The sequence below is a fragment of the Pituophis catenifer genome, unplaced genomic scaffold, assembly GCF_029215685.1.
Source record: "Pituophis catenifer annectens isolate HBS135680 unplaced genomic scaffold, rPitCat1.0.hap2 SCAF_12, whole genome shotgun sequence".
Taxonomy (NCBI): domain Eukaryota; kingdom Metazoa; phylum Chordata; class Lepidosauria; order Squamata; family Colubridae; genus Pituophis; species Pituophis catenifer.
In genome coordinates this window covers 6453123-6474200 of record NW_027256892.1, presented here as the reverse complement: position 1 = coordinate 6474200, position 21078 = coordinate 6453123, and the positions used below count along the sequence as shown (strand labels likewise).

At 42.2% G+C, this 21078-nt stretch overlaps 1 protein-coding gene across 1 annotated transcript; it reads left to right on the top strand.

Moving 5' to 3' along the window:
• Nucleotides 1-1279: 1279 nt before the first annotated feature.
• Nucleotides 1280-19514, top strand: EIF4EBP1 (eukaryotic translation initiation factor 4E binding protein 1). The gene is made up of 3 exons (XM_070952462.1): nt 1280-1513; nt 15324-15494; nt 18556-19514. The coding sequence occupies exons 1-3, from the start codon at nt 1351-1353 to the stop codon at nt 18585-18587; spliced, it is 366 nt and encodes a 121-aa protein (XP_070808563.1). The 5' UTR covers nt 1280-1350; the 3' UTR covers nt 18588-19514.
• Nucleotides 19515-21078: the final 1564 nt, after the last annotated feature.

Below are 21078 nucleotides of genomic sequence, written 5' to 3'. Positions count from 1 at the left end.
ACTTCCCTCCATAGACCACAAAGGCTGAGTTCACACAAATGTGCTGAAGAAGCCAAATAATCACACTGGGCCCTGCGGGAAGTTACTTATTGTAGAAGCACAACCAACTCCCTGAATAAACAGCCAACCTCAGCTGGAGTTGGTTTTATTCAAATTTCAAGATGGTTTTAGAACAATTCTCCATGGCTTCTGGATTTTGTTCCTTCTTGAGGCGAGTCCTTCGGAGGATCCAAATGGCACATGCACTCTTTAATTAGTGGCCTTTTTTTTTTATCCTGTTTTCGGGCTTCCCACCTTGCGCCAAGTCAAACGGTTCTAGCAGAAGTCAAACCCCTTTTATCAAGGAGTTGCAAGCTTGCAGAAACTCCGCGCCTGGCTTCGTACCAGCCACGGGGTGGCTTTGCTTGTCCAGGGCCGAACTCTGACTGCGGTTTACCATCTTAAAGAAAAGGGGGAGCCTTATTTGGCAAGAGGGGCCCGTTAATCATCCAGGGAGGCGGGGGAGGCGATGGCGTCCCGCAATGCGGGACTCTAGTAGGTGCCTCTGTGGGGGCACTTACTATCTGGAATGAGCTCCCCCCGGAGATACGGAGGATCCCGGATCTACGCACCTTCCGCCGCGCTCTCAAGACCTTTTTATTCCATCAGGCTGGCCTGGCCTAATTGTCTCCCTTTTTTTCCCCCTTTTTAAAATGCAAATTTTAATTCGTTCGTAATTTATTGGGGTGTTTTAAATCTGTCGTTGGCCAAATTGTTTAATTCGAGTTTATCCAGTTTTAAATGTTGTATTTATGTGTTTTTTATCCTGTGGCTGTTCACCGCCCTGAGTCCTTCGGGAGTAGGGCGGTATACAAATCAAAAAGAGCCTTGATAGTACAGGGGTTTAGTGCACCCTGTTATTAAGACCAGATGCCTGCAATTACTGCAGGGTTCGAATCTCGCCAAGGCTCAAGGTTGACTCAGCCTTCCATCCTTTCTAAGGTAGGTGAAATGAGGACCCAGTTTGTGGGGGCAATAAGCTGACTTTGTATAAAATATACAAAAGGATGAAGGCTATTGCTTAACGCATTGTAAGCCGCCCTGAGTCTCCGGAGAAGGGCGGCATATAAATTAAAAAAAAATTAAAAAATTAAATTAAATTAAATTAAACTAAACTAAAAGTAAACTAATGCAAAGCCGTCTCCTTTCTGGCAGCGAGAGGCGTGGCCGGGGCGGGTTGGAAGACTACACCTCCCGAGGGGCTTTGCGCGGGCCAAAGCAGGGGGCGGGGCGGCGGAGCTTTGCAGCGCTGGAGGAGGCGGTTGTGGCTCGCAAGGCGATCGCGGCTGCGAGCGGCGTCTCTTCCCGGCCATGTCCGCCGCCTGTTGTCGCCCGCACCCCGCTCCGGAGCCCACGCTGGGCAGGGCTATCCCCGGCCCTAACAAGCTGCTCGACTTGGCCGAGGGAGTCGCCTTGCCTCCGGGCGACTACGGCACCACGCCTGGCGGCACCCTCTTCGGAACCACGCCTGGCGGTGAGTGGAGCCGCTGGAGGGAGGAGAGGGCGGCGTGCCTCTGAGCATGCAAAGAGTGCCCAGAGCGGGAGAGGAGGCTAAGAGCCACGGGAGGGAGAAGAAGCGGTGTCAAGAGCCCCTCTGGGCAGGGAGGGAAAGTTTCAAGAGGGAGGAGGGAGGCGAGATGGTGTTAGGAGTGCCTCTGAGCATGCAAAGAGTGCCCAGAGCGGGAGAGGAGGTTTAGAGGCCCGGGAGGGAGAAGAAGCGGTGTCAAGAGCCCCTCTGGGCAGGGAGGGAAAGTCCCAGGAGGGAGGAGGGAGGCGAGATGGTGTTAGGAGTGCCTTTGAGTATGCAAAGAGCATGCAGAGGTGTTAAGAGTGCCTCTGAGCATGCAAAGAGTGCCCAGAGCGGGAGAGGAGGTTTAGAGGCCCGGGAGGGAGAAGAAGCGATGTCAAGAGCCCCTCTGGGCAGGGAGGGAAAGTCTCAGGAGGGAGGAGGGAGGCGAGATGGTGTTAGGAGTGCCTTTGAGTATGCAAAGAGCATGCAGAGGTGTTAAGAGTGCCTCTGAGCATGCAAAGAGTGCCCAGAGCGGAAGAGGAGGTTTAGAGGCCCGGGAGGGAGAAGAAGCGGTGTCAAGAGCCCCTCTGGGCAGGGAGGGAAAGTCTCAGGAGGGAGGAGGGAGGCGAGATGGTGTTAGGAGTGCCTTTGAGTATGCAAAGAGCATGCAGAGGTGTTAAGAGTGCCTCTGAGCATGCAAAGAGTGCCCAGAGCGGGAGAGGAGGTTTAGAGGCCCGGGAGGGAGAAGAAGCGGTGTCAAGAGCCCCTCTGGGCAGGGAGGGAAAGTTTCAAGAGGGAGGAGGGAGGCGAGATGGTGTTAGGAGTGCCTTTGAGTATGCAAAGAACCTGCAGAGGTGTTAAGAGTGCCTCTGAGCATGCAAAGAGCATGCAGAGGTGTTAAGAGTGCCTTTGAGTATGCAAAGAACCTGCAGAGGTGTTAAGAGTGCCTCTGAGCATGCAAAGAGTGCCCAGAGCGGGAGAGGAGGTTAAGAGCCACGGTGTAAAGAGCCCCTCTGGGCAGGGAGAGAAAGTCCCAGGAGGGAGGAGGAGAGGTGGCGTTAAGGCTGCCTCCCTGGGGAGGCGAGATGGTGTTAGGAATGCCTTTGAGTATGCAAAGAACCTGCAGAGGTGTTAAGAGTGCCTCTGAGCATGCAGGGAAGGGAGCAGGAAAAGAGAGTGGCGTACCAAAAGTAGGTGGCGAAAGGGGTGCCTCTGTCCTGGAAAGAAGGGGAGCGGGGACGGGGAGAGAAGGAAAGGGTTGCAAACCTTGGAAGAGGGGGAGCAAGAAAGTGGGCTGGAGTGCCACTGAACATGGAGAAACCGCTGGAGGAGGGTAAACGGTCTTATACAATAATGTTTTTGGGCATGGGTTCAATCCTGCAGGCTAGGATCAAAGGTAAGGGCTATTGTTCTTCTGAGAAGTGAGCAATCCAGGGCTTACCGTGAAATGGTGCCCAACGTTTTACCTCAGTGTTTCTCAACCTTGGAAGCTTGAAGATGGGTGGACTTCAACTCCCAGAATCCCCCAGCCAGCAGCGCTGGCTGGGGGATTCTGGGAGTTGAAGTCCACCCATCTTCAAGCTTCCAAGGTTGAGAAACACTGTTTTAACTCCTTTCTAGTCACCTTAAAGCAGTGGGTCTCAACCTTCCTAATGCTGCGACCCTTTAATACAGTTCCTCATGTTGTGGTGACCCCCAACCATAAAATTATTCCTAAAACCATTGAAAATATGTGTTTTCCAATGGTCTTAGGCGACCCCTGTGAAAGGGTCCTTCGACCCCCCAAAGGGGTCCCGACCCACAGGTTGAGAACCACCGCCTTAAAGTCTTCCCAAGACAGGCAGAAGGCAATGCAGGACCAGCAGTCGGGCTGGACTCAGTCTTGCCAGCTTTTCTCCACTTATTCAGAGTTTTCATTTTATCAATAAACCCTTGAATCCTGTGTGGGTAAGAGAAAGAGGAATTCACCCCAAGAGGGAACACCAGAATGGGGCTAAATCTGAGACTGGCTTCAGACTTCTCCTATTCTTAATGGAAAAGGCTGGCATTCTTCACGCACGCACACACAAACACACACACAGTGAAATTAGGGTCCTTACGGGGTGGCATATTTCTTTTAAGACGGGTCCTAGGCCTGCTTTCTCATGAAATCTCTCCATTTCTGTAGAAAGACAATGCATAAATGAGTTCAGAGGCCACAATAAAACATAAAGGAGTGGAATATATCTTATTTGCCTAAAGGGAAACAGGATGGACATGGATCAAGCATGCAGCAGGGATTTTCCAGCTAGGAACAGCCTTTCCTGGGAAAATGATCAAAATGGCTAGGGAAGTAATATCCCGTCTGAAACATGCTTATGGATATGAGGATCCTGTCTCGGAGAATAATGTTTATCTCCAACTTGGTGCCTTTCCAAGTTCAGATTAATTAATACTTAGATTCTCAGTGGCTCCCTTGAGTGCCTTAACAGTACAAACATTGGCCAGGGAAGAAAATACTATCCTTTGAAGGTAATCGGGAATAGTGGCTGAATCCTAGAAACCTTTACAGGAGACTAGCAATGAATCATGGGTCAGTAAGGGCCATTTTTTTAATCCAACAGAAAAACCACTTTTCCATAAAGTGTGCTATAAGTTGTGAATGTGCTGTAAAAACAAGCATTGCACAGAAAGTTTTTTTGTCCCAGGCTTTGGTATAGGAAACCTGACACAAACCTCTTGAGCTACAAACTCTACAGAATAGGCTTGCTTTTTTTCAGAATACAAGCATGCCTATCCGTACTTTTTAACTGCATTTGGACCAGATGTGTTGTGTAAAAGAGGGCTGCGAACGTAAGAGTAGATAAATGTAACATTGCAACATTTTTGGTAGCAGGCAGACTGGGAACAAGATATACTTTCTGCCTGAGGTGTATTTAGGAGTGCACAAGTAGGAACTCTTCCAAGACATCAATACAGGTAGTCCTCAACTTACGACCACAACTGAGCCCAAAATTTCTGTAGCCAAGTGAAACATTTGTTAAGTGAGTTTTGCACCGTTTTATGACTTTTCTTGCCACGGTTGTTAAGTGAATCACTGCCATTGATAAATTAGTAACAGGGTTAAGTGAAATTGGTTTCCCTATTGACTTTGCTTGTCAGAAGGTCACAAAAGAGGATCACGACCCTGGACACTGCAACTGTCAAAAGTACAAATCTGTTGCCAAGCGTCTGAATTTTAATCATGTGACCATGGGGATGATGCAACAGTCCTAAGTGTGAAAACAGTCATCAGTAGCATTTTGAACAGTCATTAAATGAACTATTGTAAATCGAGGACTACCTGTAACCAATGCAGTAAGATACATTGGGTACCATAGCTTAGTTGCTTTCTTAAAAACAACCAAAGTCTGAATTAAAATGTTTTTGTTAAAACTGAGACCTCTTGAAGCCATAGATTGGCTTCTTTGTAAATATTTATTTATAAATCACCCATGTGTCAGTTACAGACTCAGTGATACATGGATAAAATGTTTGCTGCTTCTGTTGTCATAATGCTTGCTCTAAAAGGCAGGCTGATGCATGCAATTTCAAAGTTTAATTCCTAATTACTGATGCAAAATAGTAAGTGCCTTTTAAGTCTGGATCCATTTAAGGGAACTTTAGCAGGCAGTCTATTCTGGAATGTATTTTGGGGCCTGGAGAAGAGACACATGGCAGGTCATGGGAACCGGGCATCAGTAAAAATGCAACTTAAATCACAAGGGTGGACTTCTAAACTTGCATATTTTTGTCCAATAAAATGTGCAACTTTTCTTAGCTGAGGTCTAAGAATATGTTCACTAAAAAGAGAATAACTTAAAAGCATTCATGAACGCATAACTTAAGACACCATGGCAGGTACCGTGTTGAGACTTAAAAGAAGCATGTATTTGAAGAGCAATTCTGGTTTGCTTCAGAAAAGAGGAGTACTGGTAATATTTTATTAAATTTGTATGCTTACCCGACTCTCAATGGCTCTGGATGGCCCCAAACAAAGAAATTATAATAAAAGGTAAAAATAAAAGATGGCAGGTGTGACAAAGGAGGTCTCAGTCTCTCTGGCCAAAGTCCTAGGTGAAGAGCCAAGTCTTCCTGTCTCTTCTGAATAAAAGAGTGAGGACTATCCAGATCTGTGGTTGTGTGGACTATAGTCTTATAGAAAACCTGTGGTTGTTTCTTCTGTGCTTCAACATATTATGTATTGCATCATCTGCCATTCTGAGAAGTTATTTTTGCACGTGGTTTGGATTGCACTATGTACAAATCAGAGAAGTATTCAAGTAAGTACTGCTACAGAGAAGATGCACTTCCAGAGTCCCAATAGACAACATTATTTAATTGTTGTCCACTTTTCCAGTTTCTACACTCGCACAGGATAACTTTCCTATCCTCTCTGCTGGCATCACCCAAAGTGTGATCGAAGCCATCTTTTCTCTCTATTACTAAGCAAAACGCTTATAGACACAACTTTAGGATTATTGAAATTGAAAATACAATTTCCATAGTACAGATGACCTTAAGTTTCAAGGTCTGGTATCTTCTGTTATTTAATCACCCAGGAGTTTTGTGGCATTGTCAACAACAAGCAAAAAAGATAAGTAAGTAAGTAAGTAAGAAGTAAGTAAGTAATGGAAGGAAGGAAGGGAAGGAATGGAAGGAAGGAACATAAGGAGCATAAGGAATTTGTTTTATTTGACTGATAAGCATCAGTGGATGAATTTGCCTGCTTTCTCAATCAGTTGAAAAGCCTGTCTGCTTCTTGCAATCTGAAATGATGCCATTAAAAGCTATTGTTGCTTTGTGGAGGAGGGTGAGTTTACAGCTGCTTTTCACTAAATCAAGAAAAAAAATCTATGACTAACGTGGAAAAGCCACATGAATAACCTACAGCTCTTTGATTTTCTATGTCCTATTGAAATAAGTAGGGGGAATTTGATAGAGCAAACTAACATATCTACAGGTAGTCCTCAGTTCATTTAGTGACTGTTCAAAGTTACAATTGCACTGAGAAAAGTGACTGATGGTCATGTGATCAAAATTCAAATGCTTGGCAACTGACTCGTATTTAGCAATAGTAATAGCATTTATATACCACTTCACAGTGCTTTTCAACCCCTTTCTAAGCAGGTTACAGAGTCACCCTATTGCCAACAACAATCTGTGTCCTCATTTTACTGGACTCAGAAGGCCTTGAGCCCATGAGACTTGAACTGCCAAACTGCTGGCAGCTGGCAGAATTAGCCTGCAATACTGCATTCTAACCACTGTGCCACCAGTGCTCTTAATTTATGACGGTTGCAACGTCCTAGGGTTGTGTGATCACCTTTTGTGACCTTCTGGCAAGCAAAGTCAATGGGGAAGCCAGACTCACTTACAACCATGTTACTAACTTAACAACAGCACTTAACAACTGTGGCAAGGAAGGTTGTAAAATAAGGCAAAATTCACTTAAACAGCAACAGAAATTTTGAACTCAATTGTGTTCGTAAGTCGAGGACTTATAAGGGAAGTTTGCAAATTTTCTTTGGTTCTTTGAAGTCAATCTTAGGTGGGCTTAAAGGGGTGCATAATGTGGTTTAGAGACACAGGCTCTGAGCTCATTTGCTTCCCTACATTTGTGTACACAGCCCGAAGATCAGTGTGAGATTTGCAGTTGCAGCAGAAATCCTCGCGCTGCAGAATTCTGGAGCTGGAAGGAAGCATGTTCAGCTCTGCTTGTTTTGTATTGCATAATAGTTTTGGGCTGCCATCCAGGCTGCTCACAAGGTAACTCTGTTATCATTTCTGGTGTCACCTTGATGAACTCTAGCAGGTTGCGAATCATGTGTTATGAACAGGTTCCAAGGTGTACAAAGCAATTATTTACTAACACGAAAACTTTCATGTTGGAGGAGCCTTATGGAAAACCTATGGTCGCTTCTTCTGTGCTTCAACATATTATGCATTGCATCATCTGCCATTCTGAGAAGTTATTTGTGCACGTGGTTTGGATTGCAGAAAATAGACATCAGGCTGTTCTGGCAATAGCGTTTTATTCTGTGATTTGAATGTGTAGCCTGAACATTTTATTTTGTAATTATTTTTTTAAAAAGTTTGGCCTTGAAGTAGAGACAGGTCTAGGTGAATCCAAATCCTCTAATGGTTGCTACCACATCTAACACGGCTTCCCTTCTGTAAATAATACAGCTATGGTGTCCTACTGCTGGTCTTTAAAATGTTAGGAGAGTGAGTGGGTGTTGGATGCTTTTTGTCTCTGACTCTAGAGCAGAAGAATGTCCATAAAACCTGAAAAATGACTGTCTGCAGACAGTTTTGAATGGTTGCTCATGGTGAGAGGTGAAAAAAAGAAAATATGGTGGAAAACAATCTGACTGTAATTATCATGAAAGATGTTCGCTTCTTTCAAATGTGCTCAAAACCAGCAAAGCAGAGACATAATCCTGGGTCTAAACTATACATTTAAAACCCACTTGGCCAAACAGATGAAGTATTCTTGCAGTCTATTGCAGAGTTTTTCAACCTTGGCAGCTTGAAGATGTGTGGACTTCAACTCCCAGAATTCCCCAGCCAACCACACATCTTCAAGCTGTTAAGGTTGAGGGACAGTGGTTCATGGACAGAGCAAGTGCTATCCCATGTGGAGAGAACCAGTGGTAGACAAACGAGCAAAAAAGCTGTGAGATGGCAAATAAAGTTTAGGATTAACAAATAAAGCTGAGCTAGAACCCAAAGGGGGAAAAGATGAAGACTGACACACTGCTCTATGGAAAAGTTACAAGAGATAACCGAGAAGGGATGAGGTCATTTTGTGAGCTGAGAACCTGGGAAGGGGGAAAGATAACCAATTACCATAAATCTAATGCCAGCAGTGTTGTGTTGCACATCGGTTATTTTTTTTTTCCTAGCCAAATGCAGAAAGCCAGTTTGCTGCACATGTCTCTTGTTCTTCTAAAAATTCAATAAAGATAGTGGTTTGTTTACATTTTCCCATACCTTTCCCTTTCAGGAGGAAGAGATTGCATAATGCAAACTGATAACTGAACTAAAATGTATTGTTTTCTTCCTGCTCTAAAGCTGAGCCTGGGAAAAGGGAGGACAAACGTCTGGTTGAAATCCCCTTGTCGTATTTCTGATGGGGAAGTGTGGCTTCGAATAGGGCGGTTAAAGTCTCATGAGCCATAGCTTCTTCAGTTCCAGCCTTAATTTATTGTAATTGTCTCTCCTTGACCCCAAGGAGGATCCCTCAGTCCTCAGAAGAAGAAACACTTTTTTTGCTGCTGCGCAATAAGATCGATGGCTGATAGTCCTATTTGTGGTTTGTTTTGAACAGTCTCAGATTGCCCCTGGGAACATGGCCAGTATGACCAGTGTCACAACATTTATGTTAATGGCATGGAGGCATGACCTGGCTCACAACAAACATTCAGCCTGTGGTGGCCTCGGAAAAGTTCATAGACCTGGTTTTTGTGAAACCCATTGCAACCACAGCTGAAAAAATTTACAGCCAGGGATAGTACTGTTTGGAACAATCGGCTGCTTGGGGGCAATTGAGAGATAAGTTAAAGAAAGTAAGATTGATCGTTGGACTTTCAAGGTAGTCCAGACAAGAAGCCCAGCTAGGAGTACTAAACTCTGTCCTTATTGTAAAGGCACATTAACAGAATCTTGCAAAACTCTCCTTTTTTTGGAGAGTAAAAGGAAACTCTCCTTTTACTCTCCAATGAAGTAGAGATGATCACTTCTCAAATGCCCTCCACATTCTATGGGTTGAGATATCTCTTGGATGAAGGTTACTTAGTCTGCAGTTCTTCCTCCTGTCTCCCAAGGTCTTTTCCGCATATCATTACACTGTTCCTTTTCTGTCGGAGGAGTGACAGAGCCTGGGGACAGTGAAATCATTAGTTGACTAGATTTCTGTGCGTAGGTCTGAGCAATAAATCAGTTTGAATGGAATTTAACATGTAGTCTTGGTTTTTCCGTGCCTGACCTTTTCTGACTTACTAATAAGGGGCTCTTGTCCAGGGAGCCCTCCCTTTCATGAAGACTCAGGTCAGTCTTCTCCAAGCTAGGTTGGCTCCAGCTGCCAGAACATCTAACCACCGTGGTGTTTTTCCGAAAAGATTTGGACATTGCAAGCCAATACATCTGGAAATTCCAGGTTGTTATTAGCAATAGCATTTAGACTTATATACTGCTTCATAGTGCTTTACAGCCCTTTCTAAGCGGTTTACAGAGAATTAATCATATTTGCCCCAACAATCTGGGTTCTCATTTTACTGACCTTGGAAGGATGGAAGGCTGAGTCAACCTTGAGCCTGTCAGAATCAAACTCCTGGCAATGAGCAGTGAGTTAGCCTGCGATACTGTATTCTAACCACTTTGCTACCACGACTCTCACCATTATTTCTCCTTCCAGATAAGAATATGTTGAGGTTGTAAAATAAATTGGGAATCTGTTTTGGAATGCCAGCAAGAAACTTCCATTTGCTTTCAGAAGAGCTTTCTCAAATGCTGTTTCCTGTCCTAGAATAAAAAGGAATGGTCCACTGTGAGAAGCATACTGATCAGCATACCATCCCAATGGAAATCAATGGCCTCATTCATGTATGATTTTTGTGGTACATATTCTATGCAGATTAATGAAGAAGACAACAAGAAAAAAAAATAGTCTGCACTGAACAAAAACAAAAAGAACAAAAAGTAGCTATTTTGCCTTCGGAAGATCCAATATATAGCATCTTTGCCTCCATATCACCCTCAAGAAAAATACAGATGCTAACTAACCCCTTCCAAAAGTTGCATTAGAAACCTAGAACATTACCCAGGAACTAAAAACTCTCCTTGTGCAGCTTGCAGGAGACCTTCAGTAAGCTGCCTTGTAAGCAAGGAACATCCTTAGAACCCAGAAGTGTAAATATTGAGAGCAGTATTAACAAAACTGTGTATCTAGTTTCAAAGGTCCAATCCATACCTAGATCTCCTATGTGTATGTTTCATATGAGTGAGATCTGCTCTTCCAGGAAAAAAAAAATTGCAAGGAATCCCTTGTGGAAGAATATGCTTGTACTTATAACTCTGCAAAGAATATTAGAAGTGACTTCTTTATATTTTTGCTATTTTTCTTCAGCTTTTTTTCTTGCACTTTTTGCTTTTTTCTTCTATTTCTTTTTATTCTTCCTCACTTTATACTAGCTTCTGGGTAGGGAGAAATTGTCCCCCGCAGAACGGGCTTGCAATTTGGGTGTCCTCCTAGACTCACAGCTAAGATTAGAGCAACATCTGACAGTTGTGGCTAGGGGGGCCTTTGCATAGGTTTGCCTGGTGCACCAATTGCGACCCTACTTGGATCAGGAGGCTCTCCTCACAGTCACTCATGCCCTTGTCACCTCACGGTTAGATTATTGCAACGCGCTCTACATGGGGCTACCCTTGAAAAGTGTTCGGAGACTACAGTTGGTCCAGAACGCAGCCGCGCAAGCTGTTGTGGGTGCACCTAGGTACACCCACATTACACGAGCTGCACCCGCGAGCTGCACTGGTTCCCTATCGATCTCCGGACGCAATTCAAGGTGTTGGTTATTACCTTTAAAGCCCTACATGGCTCAGGGCCAGGTTATCTTTGAGATCGCCTTCTATCGCATATCTCCCAGCGACCGGTAAGATCCCACAGAGTTTGTCTCCTCCAGGTCCCATCAGCTAAACAATGCCGGCTGGCGGGCCCGCGGGGGAGGGCCTTCTCTGTGGCTGCCCCAGCTCTCTGGAACCAGTTACCTCCTGAGGTCCAGACCATCCCCACCCTACTGGCCTTCCGGAAAGCGGTGAAGACCTGGCTTTTCCGGCAGGCCTGGGGCCGTTGATCTCGCTTTGCGATCTGACAAGATCCGGCCATGAATGGTGTGAATGGGTTTTAATGTTTTTAATTTTTAAGTGTTTTTATAGTGATTTTTTGAGTGTATTGTGAGCCGCCCTGGGTCTTCGGAGAGGGGTGGCATATAAATTGAATAAATAAATAAGCTTGTGTTCGTTTTTATTTTCTTGTTTCAAAGTTTCATATAAATGTATCAATAAAGGAGGATATTTGTAGCTTGGGAATTGAAACGAGGGGTCCTTGGTGTTCTCCAAGCTTGCTTGTTTTCTTGCAGATGTTTCATTATCCTAGACTATCACTGATGATGTTACTTAGTTTGAGTAATGAAACGAAAGAAAACAACCAAGATCGGAGAGCACCAAGGACCCCCTCATATGTATGTATAGAATTCCTGTTCTTAGGAAGCAGGCACCCAGAGAGTAAAGGTCTGAACACCTCCGTCTCCCCTCCAGCAACTGAAAATATTTCGAAGTCTCCCTTTTCACCCTGCCTGGCTATAGCATTAAGCAAACAGGAGTCCTGAGCATGTGACTGAATATAAACTCAGGGATATAGACCTCCAGTGAACCCCTTATGAAATGTTCTTGCAATAACTGGTACAGTGACAACATTTCTAGGAAAACAGTCTTTGTTCTGCGGGTGTTCCAGCAGCTGGCAGGCGTCAGAAGCAGCAAAAGCCGCTTGTCTGCAGATCCTGATTCATTGCTGTTTAGTATCGGGTGGAGCTCTGGGCTGTGGACTCCCAACTGTTGAATCCCTCCCTGCTCCACCCACCTCGTCCCTGGAAACGTACCAAACTTCAGAGGGTTGGAAAACAATTTAGTTCTAATTGCTCCAAACGGGGAATCTAGTTTGTCCTCATCCATTTTTCACCAACCCTTTTTTAAAAAATGTGTTTGAAAGGTTTGATCGAAATATCAGCAAGGAAATAGTGCTTCTTGGCAGTAGAGCTTAGGTACTTAAAAAAAGCCGCTGTGTTCCTTGGCGTAAATGTAAAAGCGTGGCTCTCCTTAGGAGGAGAAGTGAGGACTCTGAGCTACATTACATTATTGGATGCTACAGACTACAGCTCCCATAATCCTGGCCTGGCCAGTGGGAATGGCAAGAGAAGAGCCACAGGTTCTCATGCAGTGTGCTTTCCTAATCTTTGCAACCAGCTTTTGAGAAACGGATCCTACAAGGCCTATGCTCCCAATGGAGGTGTGCTCTGGCCAAAAGCTAAATATCATTGTTTTGCATTTAAATATAAAATTAATTTAAACGGAGTTAATTTGATAACAATTGTTATGATTATCCCAATATTTTTAATAGTATCTAGTCAGATTAAAATTCCAAATCAGTAGCAAAAATACTTGCACACAAAAGTCTTGGGGGGAACCACAATTCCACCTGCTTTTTTTTAATTACTAGAATTTAATTAAATCTAAGGCAACTGCTGAAAATTAAAGCCATGCTTTGGTATTGTTCTTGTTACCAAGATGCCCAGTTACTCTCCATATAACGCTAATAACTCTCCATCTCATCAAATCTCCTTCTAGAATGATCAGTGTGGCTTGATTTCTCTAAATGTGGCTACATTTTGTTTTGCTCTGTGTGAAACATGCTACATTTTGACCTCTTCAGTGTTAGAATTAAGTCTTCTTGCTGTCTCAGAATTTGTGTGTGTGTGTGTTTTTGAAATGGTGAATGACCACAATAAAGTTTACAAATAAGGCAAATACCCACATTGTGGTTTTGAGGTTGACATTTGGGGTTGTTGAGTTTAACGTTAAACCCTAAAAAAAAAAAAAGTTCCAATTTTCTTGGCTTGGGTTTTAAAAGATTCGTACTTAAAGCTATATTTGGAAGCTGCTTGGCCAGCTCAATGTTGAATACAAATTCTGAAAATATACACAATTTTCCTTCTAATTCTCTGTCATTACATTCTTGCTCGAAGAAAGTTGCAAAGGCAGAAAGAATCTTGTTAAGAACTCGGTAGGGACAATACTATTACTGGATATTTATCTGAAAAAGTCTATCATAATGACAAATAATCTTGCTCTTGAATCCTGTAGTCAGCAGGCAGAGAGAGAGACGTAGAATTTCAGGTGCAGTGTAGCTGAATCAAGCATACAAAAATATCAAAACCGAAAAGACTACATAGCCAAAATTAGCTGTAAGGATTCCTCTGCTCTTAATGCGCAGTCTTTTTTTTAAAGGAAGACTTGTACATTTTTCTTGTTTCTTGGTTCTATTGAAGTGGCAAAAGGCTCAGTTACAGCTGAAAAATGTAAAAAGTGTGTAGCTTTCTTAATAAGTGGATGAAGATCTAGGATTGGTGGCTATTCAGGACTTGATTGCCTAATGTGGATTATATATTTCAAAACCAGAAGGAGTCAGTTTCTCAGCCCAGCCAGAGGACTTGCAAATGTCTTACATACTGCATCTGTTCAGAAGCAAAATAAAAGTACGAGGCTCCTTCTAGTGGTCAGCCATAAACCTATATATTGCAATAAAGGAACTTTGTTTCTCTCCGGTTCTAATAGCCTCCCATGAGATCTTTCTTGTGGTGGAGAATATCTGGGAAAGGTGACACACAGGAAAGGCAATTGAGACTCTAATGTTGTGGGACCACCTCTGCCTTTCTTTCTTCTTGGAGGCTGGATAGCAAGTAGTTCTAGAATGGGGTGTGCAACCTTGACAACTTTTTAAGACCTACTGGCTGCGGAAGTTTGGGAATTGAAGGGCACAAGTCTTAAAGTTGCCAAGTTTGGACACTCCTCTAGACAAAGAAGAACTAGCAATTCTTAATGATAGAATAGACTTTGAAATAAGCGGAAGAATCAGATCTGTTCACAAGTTTTATGCAGCCTCAACCATTGCAAACTTACAAAGGCTGCATATCATCTCTTATTTTGCTTCTGTTCTTCTTGCCCAAAAATGGAAAGCAAGACTAATATGCACTTCTCCTTGTAAAACTGTCCAGATAATCAGATATCCCTGCACATAAGCAATTATGTTATGCTACTTACTTCTCAGTTACTATTAATCATCAGTGCTTCAGACTGTGTGTCATGGAGATGGATTTACTGGCCAGCTTTCATTGTTGTGGAAAACCACGGTTTTATGGCCATGGATTATGATGAACCTCAATCTATTTTGCAGGTTTATTGGCTTCTGTGCTTTACCCTTCACTTTCCTCAGGAGTTTCTGCTTTTCTATGTAAAGTAGCCTGATTCTATTCTTAAACAGCAAAGAAGACTCAGCTATGCTGTGAAAACAAGCCAAAATCCAATCCTGATTGGTGAAGGAAAGAAGCTGTTGAATATTAAAAGTGCAGTCTACTTAGATATGGAAAGATTTGATACTACCCACAATGGAGGAATGGTTGGTGAAGTTGAAAAATTTTCCTGAAATTAATAAATTGACTTCTTTGGTTAGAGAAAAGGCATCATCTATAATCATTGGTACTGGAAGCCTCTTATGGACTTTTCATATAAAAATGTAAAAAAAATGAACTTGTTATTTATGGTTTTGATGATTGGATGAAATAGATTATTAAAAAAGAGCAATATGATATAACTTTAGAAAGAGGTTAAAATATATATTTATTTAAAACTGCTGTGAAGAACATCACAAACCACTTATATATACAGTATATATTTTCCTTCCTTTTCTATTTTTTATACAACTTTCCTTGTAATTTTTCTTGATTAATTTTTCTTTTTTCTTCTTTACATTAATTTCCGTTTGCTTTTATCTTCTTGTTTAAAAGTTGAATAAAAAGTATATACAAAAGTACAGTATAGATAACATGGCAGATTAACTGGAATTTCTTTCTGAGCAATATTTGGTTCTTTAACCCTCTGAGAACAGCAGTAAATTGTAGCTATCTTTCTCTTATAGGTACCCGCATTATTTATGACCGCAAATTCTTAATGGCATGCCGAAATTCTCCAGTTGCCAAAACACCGCCTTGCAACCTTCCAGACATTCCAGGTGTGACAAATCCAAGTATGGATGAGCTCCAGACAGATATCAACTTAATGTCTGCTGACGACGAGAAACCAGGCTTAGGTGTGTGGTCACCTGTACAAATCACAATACATGGTTGCAGAGTTGGGTTACAGACATTGCTTTTCTTTGTGCCAAACCAAGATAGCCTGGTTAGGTTTGATCGGTCATAAAAACCATAGATGCTTCACCATGAGTGCTGGGTCTACTGACCACATGAGATTTCATGGGTATTGTGAATATTTTATTTATTTGTATTTATTTGTAACCCACCTTTATTATTTTTATAAATAACTCAAGGTGGCGAACATATCCAATAGACAGACCTTCCTTCTCCTTATTTTCCCAACAACAACAACAACAACAACAACCCTGTGAGGTGGGTTGGGCTGAGGAAAAGTGACTAGGCAGCTGGCTTTCATGGCTAAAGCAGGACTAGAACTCAGAGCCCCTTGGTTTCTAGCCTGGTGCCTTCATCACTAGATCAAATAGTTATACTGCCAGTGCTCCTGTGGAGAGGAGATGCTGCCACTATGTGAAAGAATAGGGACTCACGGTCTCCTGCTTTCTAGCCAGGGGCTATAACCACTAGACGAATCTGGCGCTATAGCCACAGGCCTAGGACTCTATCTGATTTCCTAGAATAACTGTTGCCAGGTGCATAAATGACTGTGGAGTCCCATTTAAATTCCCTACACAGTTCTGCATCAGTAACTAACTAGGAGTTGAAGTCCACAGATCTCAAAGTTGGATGCCCCGTTGTAGAATTTCCTACTAAATGATGAGTGATTTTTTTTTAATTTAGATTTATATGCCGCCCTTCTCCGGAGACTCAGGGCGGCTTACAATGCGCTAAGCAATAGCCTTCATTCTTTTGTATATTTATACGAAGTCAGCTTATTGCCCCCACAAACTGGATCCTCAATTTACCTACCTTAGAAAGGATGGAAGGCTGAGTCAACCTTGAGCCTTGGCGAGATTCGAATCAGCAGTAATTGCAGGCAGCTGATCTTAATAACCAGCTTAATAACAGGGTGCCTTAGACCACTGTACTACCAAGGCTCTTGTAATTAGATCAGGGGTGAAATTAACTTACCTTCCCTACCGGTTTGCAAATGTGCACGCACCGTGCATGAGCAAAGCGACACATACGCCATCTGTACATGCACAGAAATGTGAAATATCGCAAAATATTTCATCGCAAAAAAGCGACGTCATGACATCTACACAGGTGGGCGGAGCCTCCCGCAGCCGCCACTACCTGTTCACCTGAGCCGGATAAAACCGGCTGAATTTCACCCCTGATTTAGATGCTAGGGAAGAACATTAGTTCATTATAGAGGAAGTGCAGCCTATTAGCAGCTGGTTGACTGTGTTTCCTCCATGTTCAGAAACTCTTGTGTCTGTCTGAATAGCAGAGATGTTTTTTGTGTTCCTTCCCTCACTTTGGACATTCCACAGACATCTTCCTGGAAGCTGTGAGGCAGGGCATGCTTGACAAAGAAGGGCCTTAATTAATTTTGTCTTTCTTTTAAACTTTCCTATGCCCACTTTACAGCTTCTGTGAAAATTATTTATGGAATAATAAATTGCAGTGAAATAAATGTTTAATAAGCTTATCAACTAATATCTATCTTTATACATGATGATATACAGGTAGGCTTTGACTTACAACAGTTCCTTTAGAGACTGTTCAAAGTTACAACGGCAAAGAAAAAAAAAGAGACTTATGGCTATTTTTTACATTTATGACCATTGTAGCATGCCCATGGTCATGTGATCAAAATTCGGACAGTTGGCAACTGATTCATATTTATGATGGCAGTTCCCGGGATGATGTGTTCCCCTTTTGCAACTTTCTGACAAGTGAAGTCAATGGGGAAATCAGATTTACTTAACAACCATGTTACTAACTTAACAACTGCAGTGATTCACTTAATTGTGGCAAGAAAGGTCATAAAATGGGGGCAAAATTTACTTAAAACTAGAGCCACAGTGCCTCAATGGTTAGAATGTAGTACTCAGGCTAAGTCACTGCTCATTCCAGGAGTTTGATTCTCACCAGCTCAAGGTTGACTCAGCCTTTCATCCTTCCGTGGTCGGTAAAATGAGGACCCAGATTGTTATAGAGTGCTGACTCTATAAACCGCTTAGAAAGGGTATATAAGTGCTATTGCTACTAACAAGCAACAGAAATTTTGGGTTCTATTGTGGTCATAAGACGAGGACTACCTGTAGTGCAGAAAAAAAATAGTTAACTGCTTAACTTAACAGCTTGTTTTCAGAATACAGTAAGATAGCTTTCATGTCAGAATTGTGACTTAGTCCCAAGAATGTTGAGTGTACCTATGTCTTTTGTTTTTGTTTGTTTAGGGTCTGTATTTTTTTTTTGTCTGAGCAAAATAAGTCCTATGATTATAGATTGTGTTTGCAAATGAACCAAGTTAAGATTGGTGAAGTTTCTTGGAATTCCCCAGTTCTCAGTATCTTTGCTGACTGCTTTACCGCAGCAAAACCACTATTGAAACTAGTAACCAAAAGAGTTTTTTTAAAAAGGGGCATATTTTGTTTTCTGCTGGGAACATTGAAGTAAATTTTGCAAAGATTATAGGCTTATACTGCCTCTGAACCACCAGCTTTCAAAGCAATAATTCTATTGTCCTTTGCCAAACTGGACTGCTGAAGGATTATAAATTGTCAATTACTATGTATATGTTCCTTTTCCTAAAGTCGCACTCATATATATGAAGTAGTAATGAATTTCCACAGTTAAAACTGGAATGAGTAGACTCTCATCCCTCTTTATGTTAAGGAAAATGTTGAGAAGTAATGCTTTCAAGCATACGTGGCATCCAATGAATACACATGAAATTGAGATTTTTGTCAGTTCCAAAGGTGCTTTTTCAAAAGGCAGCTGGATTTTGTTTTTCCTTGAAGACGTTTCACGTCTCATCCAAGAAGCTTCTTCAGTTCTTCTTCAGAACTGAAGAAGCTTTTAGATGAGAAACGAAATATCTTCAAGGAAAAACAAAATCCAGCTGCCTTTTGAAAAAGCATCTTTGGGACAACCCAATGACTGAGAATTTCCATAGACATTTTGGTTAATCGTTTCTCTCTTTCACAGGTGAAGAAGCCCAGTTCGACATAGATATCTGAAATCTCTTCTCTGAGGGCAGAGGAGTTGTTTTATTCCTGATGAAGATGAGATATCAATAACGCTTCCCAAAATGAGAGAGGCTTATAGAATAGCCCACGCTATGCAAAGCTTTTCAGGAGAAATGGTTCATCGTATTAAAGTAATAATAATAATAAAGCTGGGAAAAAGAGGACATTTCTTACTACCTAAAGACTGAAAACATTGGTGGGTTTTTTGGGTGTTTAGCTTTCAGGGAGGAAGGATGGTAAAGAGAGAAGGAAGGTTGTTTTTTGTTTCTGTGCCTCAAATCTTAGTGCCTTTGTTCCATAAATGTTGAGTTGGAGCCAGAGACTGACACAGGGACACTTAAGTAATCATGTTGGATGTAGACAATTAATGCAGTATCAGTTGTCTTTCATGCATTAATACAGAAGCGGGTGTCCTCTTATCCCCATCAATTGTATAGCCTGTAAATCTCCCCCTTCTTGAGAGTGATTGATTGTGGCTAAAATTTTATTACAACATCAACAACCCAGTTGGAGAAATGTAGCAGGACCAGGAGGAACCTGGTGACAAAAAAAAAAAAAAAAAAAGAGTCAGATGCTTGCTCAATTGCTTTGCACTGCAATTTTTTCCTCAGATTCCGTAAGAATTTAATGGTCTGATGAAATCAACTCACCCATATCAGCAGATTGTTTGATATCACTCCTGAAAGAAAATCCTATTTTCTTTTCGATTCTGAATGTGCTAGAGGAAGCAAATTCATCTCTTTCTCTCTTTTAAAAAAAAAAAAAATCTAAGAAAAAAAATGTCTTTAAGGTGGGAAAATGTTGCTGTGGACAAGCAGGCAGCCTTGCAAGTCCTTGTTTTTTTTTCTTTACAGGGCTACGTATAGATCTGTACACATTCTTCACTGTACCGAAAATTAAATAAACTGTTAAAATTGGCGTATGAGTTTTGGATGAAGTCGATATGTGTCCTTTCTTTCCACAAGCCTTCCTGTTGTCCACGCCAGTTGTATATTGCTAGTGATGAGCATTCTGCATTCTATTTAATCTGCAGAATGTGTGGACTTTAATTCCCAGAATTCCCCAGCCAGCACAACCATTTCTGAGAATTCTGGGAGTTAAATTCTAGAAAGAGCTTAGTTTGGAGAATCTAAGGGGTTGGATGGTTTATTTATTTATCATTCATTTATATCTCTCCTTTATTATTTTTTTATAAATAACTCAAAGTGTTGAACATACATAATAACCCATGAATGAAGGCAACGTGTCCCAGGATAATAGCAATAGCACTTAGACTTATATACTGCTTTACAGTGGGTTACAACCCTCTCTAAGCAGTTTACAGAGTCAGCATATTGCCCCCAATAATTTAGGTCCTCATTTTACCCACCTCGGAAGGATGGTGGGCTGAGTCAACCTTGAGCCTGGTGAGATTTGAACCGCCAAATTGCAGACAGTCAGCAGAAGTAGCCTACAGTACTGCACTCTAACCACTGCACCATCACGGCTCAGACTCACGCTGGAGCCCATCTTCAGGGAAATTCCAGAGTCCAGAAGCTCAGAAGAGTAAATCTCTGGTCCTGGTGACCGACCCAAATTCTATCTTGCATACACAATACTTTTCCCCCCTAATATTTTTCTCACAACAACAACAACTTTGTGAGCTGTGTTGGGATGAGAGAGAGTGACTGGCCCAAATTTACCCAGCTGGCGTTCATGTCTAAAGCAGAATGGGAACTTACAGTCATCTGGTGTTTGGCCCAGAGTCACCCAGGTGCCTTTCATGCCTAAAGCAGGACTAGAACTCAGTCCCTTGTTTCTAGCCTGGTACCTTAACCACTAGATCAAATAGTTATATTGCCAATGCTCCTGTGGAGAGGAGATGCTGCCATTATGTGAAAGGAAAATAGGGACACATTTCCATGCAGTGGGCTACACTTGCCTGATCTACTGAATTGCAACCAAGTCCATCCCTTTGTAAACTACAGTACTGTGGGTCATGGGAACCCAGAAAAAGATTAACTACCTGATCAGTAAGTTTTAGTGCTGGCTATATCTTGCTACCCTTGCCATCCCAAGTCCAACCTGAGGGTCTCTTAATTGTTTATATATTTTTTGAAAGATGACTTAACAACACGGGCTCCCATCTGTCACTATGTTTTCTTGGGGTAAAAAAATGGGGGGGGCCTGTTTCTTAGCTATAGTGCTAGATTTCTGGGTTCAGGAAGAAAAACAAATACCATAGTCACACCCAGTTGTATTGAAACAATGTACAAATGTACCTGAGAGGCCTGGCTGATCCAGCATATTAAGCCACAGTGCAATCAATTTGGTTTTGTGAGAGCATCATGTGTTAGGCAGTCCAAGGGAAAATTGTTTGCTCAGTTAGTTGTAATTACACAACAATTTAACACAATCTGTGACCCCCGTTTCTGATTAGCTTTCCAGCATGTTTCAGCTCTACCCAATTCATGTTTGATCTCACTATGCAATAAGTATAAAC

Bases quoted from the DNA above. Each gene is read 5' to 3' on its own strand.
- EIF4EBP1 (XM_070952462.1), top strand. From the start codon at position 1,351: ATGTCCGCCGCCTGTTGTCGCCCGCACCCCGCTCCGGAGCCCACGCTG. The intron at 1,514-15,323 runs GTGAGTGGAGCC...TTTCTCTTATAG, and splicing joins CTTCGGAACCACGCCTGGCG to GTACCCGCATTATTTATGAC. The intron at 15,495-18,555 runs GTGTGTGGTCAC...TCTCTTTCACAG, and splicing joins CGACGAGAAACCAGGCTTAG to GTGAAGAAGCCCAGTTCGAC.